At 39.1% G+C, this 7,389-nt stretch overlaps 1 protein-coding gene across 2 annotated transcripts; it reads right to left on the bottom strand.

The window, feature by feature from the left end:
• Nucleotides 1-2,413: 2,413 nt before the first annotated feature.
• Nucleotides 2,414-7,389, bottom strand: LOC147494504 (small ribosomal subunit protein mS81 (rPPR8)-like). Of its 2 annotated transcripts, none has more exons than XR_015199911.1 (3): nt 6,780-7,389; nt 4,783-6,498; nt 2,414-2,876 (listed from the first exon to the last, which is right to left on the bottom strand). XR_015199911.1 is itself a non-coding variant. In XM_086568912.1 (3 exons), exons 1-2 carry the CDS (start codon nt 6,827-6,829, stop codon nt 4,854-4,856), a joined length of 1,695 nt encoding a protein of 564 aa, XP_086425038.1. In that variant the 5' UTR covers nt 6,830-7,388; the 3' UTR covers nt 2,414-2,876; nt 4,822-4,853. The 2 variants fall into 2 exon arrangements, 1 of the variants encoding a protein (XP_086425038.1); XM_086568912.1 differs by having other exon boundaries at nt 4,822-6,498; nt 6,780-7,388.

Below are 7,389 nucleotides of genomic sequence, written 5' to 3'. Positions count from 1 at the left end.
TTTTTATGACAAGTCAAAAACACCTACAATTTTGAACAATGGCTTTGGTTTTATTGTTTATTTGCTTTGATACCTTTTTGGGCCTTTATTATTTAGGCATGTATTAAAAAATGTTATCTTGTTAACTTGTTTTAAAGCAATTTATTATTAATTAGTTAAAAGTTGGGCCACATTCTACTACACCGTTTTGGGCCACCAAAATGTCAGGGCCGCATCCAACCAAGTAAAGCGGACCAAAAGAACCGGCATTGGGAAAGCACCCTATAGTCAACACCTCTACTTTGCTCGACTAAGAACCTGTAAAAGGTTTTAACAGAGAATACTCCATCCTTTGATGGCTTTCCATTCCCAAGTATCGCATTGATCATTTGGGGAAATGCTTTGGAGGAGAGATGAGAGGTTAGTATACTGCTCCAATTCCCAATCATTGCAGGCCCTACGGAGGTGCAGGTTCCATGAAAATCCCATCTGATTACTACTAACCAATTCACTGATTCAACTATGGCGCATAGTAGTAACTTGTAATATCAAAAGGAATTGTTCATTAAGGGGCTTCTTGCCGGTCCATGTATCCAACCAGAAACGAATAAGAGTACCATTGCCGAGTTTGAGAGAAATAGTCTTTTTAAGCATAGGTAGAATAGCAAGTATACCTCTCCATAGACTCATGCCATGAGCTTGAGTCACCTGATAGGGCCAGCCACCATAAGAGGCATTACCATATTTCGAGTCGATTACCCTCCTCCATAGCGCCCCTTCCTCATGACCATATCTCCATAACCAGCCTCCTAACAACGTCTTGTTCATGGTAGTTAGGACATGGATTTCTAGACTACCTTCCTTTTTTGGTGTGCAAACTCTATCCCACCTAATTAATGAGATGATCCTTCCGCTTTCACTCGGTTGAACCCCAGATGAAATCCCTGATTCTCCGTTCAATTCGTTTAGCCACACTTACCGGAATAGTAAGCAGTGACATAAAATAAATAGGAAGGTTAGCCAGAACACTTTGAGCGAGAACAAGTCTTGCACCTTTAGATAGAAGTTTCCTCCTCCACCCTCCTAATCTTCTATCAACTGTCTCAATCACCGGATCCCATACCCTTTTATATATAGGAGGCTCCTAGGGGAAGTCTAAAATACCTACATGGTAACTTTCCAACTTCACAACGCATAACATGGGCTAAAGAAACCATATTCTCCACTGTACCAACTTCAAAGAGATGTGCCTGGACATATTAGCTTTAAGCCCTGAACAAGCTTTGAAAATAAATAATAACGATTTGATAACTATCAGTGGAGAAACTGATGCTTCGAGAAGAAATAGGGTGTCATCAGCAAACTGCAGAATTGCTATTTCAGGCCCCCATTGGGAGCAGGTCGAAAACCTCTTACCATGCCCAAATCCATTACCTTAGTGACTATCCTGCTTAAAGCTTCCATAACTATATTAAACAAAAAGGGCGAGATGGGATCACCTAGCTTGTCTTAAACTGCGTTGGCTTCTAAAGAACCCCGTAGGAGAATCTTCCACCAAACTTGAGAAAGATGCAGAGGAGATGCATGTGGCGATCCAACTTATGAATTTGTTTCGAAAGCCCATTCTGTCTAACAAGTATTGCAAGAAATCCCAATTAACGTGGTCATATGCCTTTGTTATGTCGATCTTCAGGAGAACTCAAGCTTGATTGGATCTAATCCGACTGTCCAAACATTCGTTTGCAATGAGAGGACCATCTAGTATTTGTCTCCCACCCACAAAGACACTCTGGTAACAAGACAGAATTGAAGGTAAAACAACCCAGAGTCTTGATGCCAAAACCTTTGTGATAATCTTGTAAATACTGCCAACCAACTTACCAAGCTGATCGATCGAAAATCTTTAAGTGACACAACACCTTCCTTCTTTGGAATGAGGGTGATGAAAGTGGAGTTATTCCTATGATCAAGAGATGCCGAGTCATGGAATTCTTGTACCACTGCCATAAAATCAGCCCTAAATGTATCCCAACATTTTTGAAACACCAGCATGAGGAATCCATCGGGTCCCGGATCGCCACCCAAATCATTTAAATCCAGCAGCACTTCATTCTCTAGGATCGGAAGTTCAAGTCCAGCAGCTTGGTCCTCAGATTTCATATCAAATACCATCCCATCCATGGTTGGTCAGACTATCGGGTCCTCCTAATAGAGTTTCTCATAGTAATTCACAATATGTTCCCGAATTTTCCTTTGATCACTTACTTCTTCCACACCTATCACCAGTTTGCAAACCTTGTGGGGAGGTGATTGAAGGGGCTGGAACACTTGAGTAAATTTGACTGAGATGATAGAACTTGCATCACAGGTTCTTTTAAGCGGAAGATGATTTCACTTGAGTGTAAAATATCACAAGACTGATGAACATATAAAGTTTTTCCGATAATGGATACTTTTTCATTCATAAACATAAAATACACGGTTCACAAGGACCTGACACTGACATATCCTGATTAACAGACACAGGAAGAGACTCTATGTTACTTTCCTTGATAGCCCAAGCAACCAGATCATGAGCCTCTCCTAAGACCAACCTAGGCACCAAAAGACCTTAAAATTAGGCAACAGAGCCAAGTTCTTAAAAATAAGACACAACACTTCTAGATTTCCAGCAACAGTTGTCCAGAGGGCTATTCAAAGTCTTGATCACACTTTGATTATCCCCTTTGAAGACAGCAACCTCAGCATTCACCTCTTTAGCCAATAAGGTAGCAACTTCAGCTGCAATGAGTTCGGCTGCCTCTGAAGAAGTTGTGTTGAATCTTCTGACAGCAACTTTCAATAGATTCCCTTCTTCATTTCTGGCTATGGCTCCTGCAGCTGCTTTGCCACTTGATCTGTCAAAGGCAGCATCAAAAATTCAAAACATATATCAGTACCATTACTAATAGAGGGTACTAGCATTATTAGTATTAGTATAAAGTGGTTGAAGCCACATCTATTTTATTCAGAGTTAAGGAAGCACCATCTGAAGTTTTGGATTGGAATCAATGAGGAATAACTAATAAGTGATGGGAGTAAAAATTAAATCTACAGAGACAAAAAGTTAGCTTGCAATCAGTCGGTCTTTTTTTTATTTGCAATCAGTAGGTCGAAGAGGCTTTAGGCTTAGTTCAGAAGATTAAAAGCCAAGTTCAGTCAGTTTATTTCAGGGGGCTAATTCCAGGAACCTCTAGAAGCTGCTAATCTCAACATCCTCCAGATTAGTAAGACCTGCTTATAAAGTGAATCAGCTTATAAAGTGACAAAGAATCAATTTAATATACGACGACATTCCTATATGTGGAAGTCACTTGTACATGGCAGTAAGCCAGTATGTAAATATGTAAGGGTGGTGACTATGTATCAAGATCTAGATGTTCTTTGTATAAGCATCAGGAGGAAACAATTGCCCACTTGCTCTGGGGTTCTGGATTTGGATATGGAAGGATTTTATTAATAACTACTTGAGTGGCAATGCAATTGAATAAATAGTAATGGATTGGGCAAGGGAGGCGCATTGCCTGCATGGTACTTGCCCTCCCTTCTGCAACACACATACCTAACAGATCAACGAGTGTCTTTGTTGCAATCTGTATAGCCCTTACCTTTTGGCTAATTGTTTAGTTCTCAATCTACAAAGATCCAATTATTTAGGCATTGAGACTCCAAGTTCAACCCAATCATTCTTTGATGTAGTTAATAGCATGTAACTTCTCCCCACCTAAAAGTAAGAGTCTCGAGTTTGGTAATCCTTAGGGGCAAGTAAGGCAAGTCCATCCATTTCATTTTCAAGGATAGTAGCAGCCAAATTGTACAACAAATAAATCAACTGAGTTAAGCATCCCTGACAAAGTAAGCAAGTTTAATTCAAAGACAGTTTTTTTTATTTTTCCTAATGACTAATTTTTTTAGTCTAAGCCAAATATATTAAGTCAGACCCTGATAGTTCGCATAGGTTCATAGATCCATACATCCGGCCCCATTTTCCTATCTCATGAGCTAACCTATTACAAATTCTAGGATTACTCCTAAACACACAACTTAAAAATAAATGAAGTTTATCAAAAAAAATCAAATACAGATCACTGTGAATTGTGAATTGTGAATTGGTCAGTTGGCTGCTATGTTATCTCAAGGAAAATTCTTTGGCTTATATGCATCATTGTGCAACGATGTGATTGCTAAAAAAGTACATCTAGGATCAATATACAAACAGAATTTTGATAATCTAATATAACAGATTTCAGCGGGTTCAGAGTATGGTGTCATGGCATAAATTCCACTCAAACAGATAAAATGACAAAAAAAGACACCTATAGAACATTAGTCATGTAAAAACCAAGGCCTTCAGAAGATAGATATTGTACATTTGTACTACAGAACATTAAGACATAGTACGATAAGGATATCTGACAAGAATTAAATCTCTAAACAAGCTCGATTATATTCTCAACTATCATATATATCAAACTTCATGATATTGAACAAGTCTACTCGTACAAAACATTAGACGAAGGTATTCTAATGGTTCAACTAAAATTAAGGGGAACTGTTGTGCACGTTTTCTCAGAAATCAAATGGTCATACATTGTAAATGCAACTATGCAGAGGCCACTCATCGTGAATACAACAAACGCTTTAGTAATTGCACAGAAAGACACCAGAGATGACTTAGATTGTATGAACTGGTTTGAGCACTAAACAAAACCAATTACACTACAGAAAATACCCAATCCAAAAAGTGGGTTAAAGACAACTCACGGTGCATTTCAGAATAGTGTCATTCTAATGAAACCTCACCAGACACAATAGAAGTCAGCATGCCATGATGCCTAAGCTGCAACAGCAGTAGCATTGACACCTTCAGGTTCATGGGCAACAAAAAGTTTCAGCACATCAGTGCGGTTTCGAACATAACTGGGGCACTTTGAAAAGCAATCACGTGCCTCGCTATGCCTCCCAACCTTCAAAAATGCTTCAATCATACGGAGAACTACAGAAGTAGATGGAAACTTCTTATCCGTCACAGCGTTCAGAAAGCTAATAGCATCATCCCCAGACCCAGACTTGGAGATATGATCGATAAATGGATCAAGAAAAGGTGAGAAACCGTGACCGTTCATCAATCCAAGAAGGATCAGTGCCTCATTGAACCTTCCCTCAGCCAACAACTTCCAAATCAACATTTTGTATGTTGAATGCTGAGGCTTTAAGTGGTGTTCACGAACCGTCTTGAACAGAAACTTGTACGCCTCTGTAGTTTTTCTCTGCTGGCAAAACCCGTTCACCACTTCTTCAAAAGCAGGACCAGCATCTGTGATCCCAAAGTTTTTGACCATCGTTCGAACAGAGTTGGATGCCTTTTTCACATCACCAGCTACGCATTGCCCAAAAATCAAAGAAGTCCAAGTCTTGGAATCAGGAATGTGTCCAGATGCTTTCATCTCACTCATCATCAAAACTGCTTCACCTCCGACAGTAGCAAGATGGTAGATGATTTTATTGTAAAGTTCACTGGAAGGTACGCATCCTCCTTTTTCCATGGCCTTGAGGATTTTATCACATTCCTTCACTTTTTCAACACTGATCAATGACTTAACAACTTCATCAAGAATAGACGTTGTCAGGCTATATCCACCCTCAGTGAAAGTCTCCACAACTTTAGAAAACAACCGCATATCTAAGTTTCTACCCCACTCTACAACATTTCGAAAGAGAGACACGCCATCCTGAACAGGAGGCTTAGTTGCAGAACCCATCTTGTACTCATACAACTCCACAGCATCCTCAATAAGTTGCTTCTTACAAAACAGTAGCATAACAAAAGAATATGTCTCCATCTCCATTTCATGACCACATGCCTTCATTTCCACAACAATACGCCAAAAAGGCATGCACCCAATGTAACGAAAATTGTGTGAATGGGCTAAAACCTTAACCACAGCATCATATAAGAAGTAATCGGGTTTAAAAGAGAAAGTAACTTGAAACCACCAGAAGAAGAGAAGAATTTTCCGTGGATTACCAACCACCTTCTCAACTACCATTTTAATTAACTCAGGAGACCAAATACAGTTGATATCAAGTATCTTCTGTTGGACGTCGCTGGGGAAATCAAACGAATCTTTTTCATTAATAACATTAGAAATCCTAGAAGCCACTTGCTTCATAGAATTCTCAGCCTGACTGTTACTATACATTCCCTTCAACTTGTCCAAATCATCCAGCAACCCATCCTTTTGAAAACTGTCAGCAACCTTATCATACGTTGTCTTAGAAATCCCGGAACCCTTTTTCTTTTTCATAACTTGCAATAACCGCCAAAACTCATGAACATACTCCTTCCCACTAGTACCCAATATACCCAACATCGAATAATAACAATTGAAAGTAAACATCCTCTCATTCTCAGTCTCATCAACAAAATGAAAAAATTTCCTCGCAGTCTCCACATCCCCTTGTAGACTATTCAGTGTACTGAAAACCAACTTAGGAGTTACGAAAACATGATTGACTTCAACGCAGTCTTAATTTCATCATTACTAGTCGATTTTGACAAAATATGAGTTAAAACAGCAAGGACATGATCATCCTCCTTGTTTTGTTCTAAAACTGATTCAGTTGAAAAGTAATTACAGCTTCTTCTGGGGCTTATAATAAACTTATTAGAACCAAATGCATTATTGTTTTGAAAAAGAGACAAATTTTGATTTACCTGAAATAACTTAAGATGGGTACATGCAAGTTTGAGTGGATACCTCGTCGAAGGTCGGCGAAGAAGAAGTTTCCCCCAATGATGAAATCTCATTTCTTTCTACGTTATCCTTTGATTTTGAGGGACAGCCAACCTAATCTACTAGGGTCTGTGAATTCAAAGGGAGGAGCATTGGACCTGGAGAGGAGTTTGTAGAAATCTGCCACCACTTGAATGAAAGAAGCCCATAGAGATTCCTGATTTTTTAACAAGCTTCCAACAAGTCCAGCATTCATATCTTTTGGCAGGAATGTGATAGGTGCTCATGGTGTAGATAGGAATGGTTTGTGCCACAAGTCTTTACAAGAATACCTCTGCCAGCCTCAGACAATACTTTTGCTTTCCAGCCAGAAATCTTTCTTTCTACTTTGTCTATTAAGAGCTCAAAGTTTTCACATCTCTTTTGCAGACAAGACAATAAGTACACCAAGATATTTTTTTAGTCTCATTAAAGGATCTAACATTCCAAAATCTCTTGACAAGGACTTGATGATCATGGTGAACATTTTGCAGCTCCCATTGGAGTCGCTCTAAAAAGTCTAAAAATCCTAAAATCCTAAGAACAAGTCCAAAAGAGAGCTGCTAAAAAGGTACCATTAAAATAAGAAAAACCA

The sequence above is a fragment of the Coptis chinensis genome, chromosome 6, assembly GCF_015680905.1.
Source record: "Coptis chinensis isolate HL-2020 chromosome 6, ASM1568090v1, whole genome shotgun sequence".
Classification (NCBI taxonomy): Eukaryota; Viridiplantae; Streptophyta; class Magnoliopsida; order Ranunculales; family Ranunculaceae; genus Coptis; species Coptis chinensis.
This window is presented reverse-complemented; position numbering and strand designations above follow the sequence as displayed.

Bases quoted from the DNA above. Each gene is read 5' to 3' on its own strand.
- LOC147494504 (XM_086568912.1), bottom strand. From the start codon at position 6,829: ATGAGATTTCATCATTGGGGGAAACTTCTTCTTCGCCGACCTTCGACG. The intron at 6,499-6,779 runs GTATCCACTCAA...GTTGGTTTTCAG, and splicing joins CTTCGCCGACCTTCGACGAG to TACACTGAATAGTCTACAAG.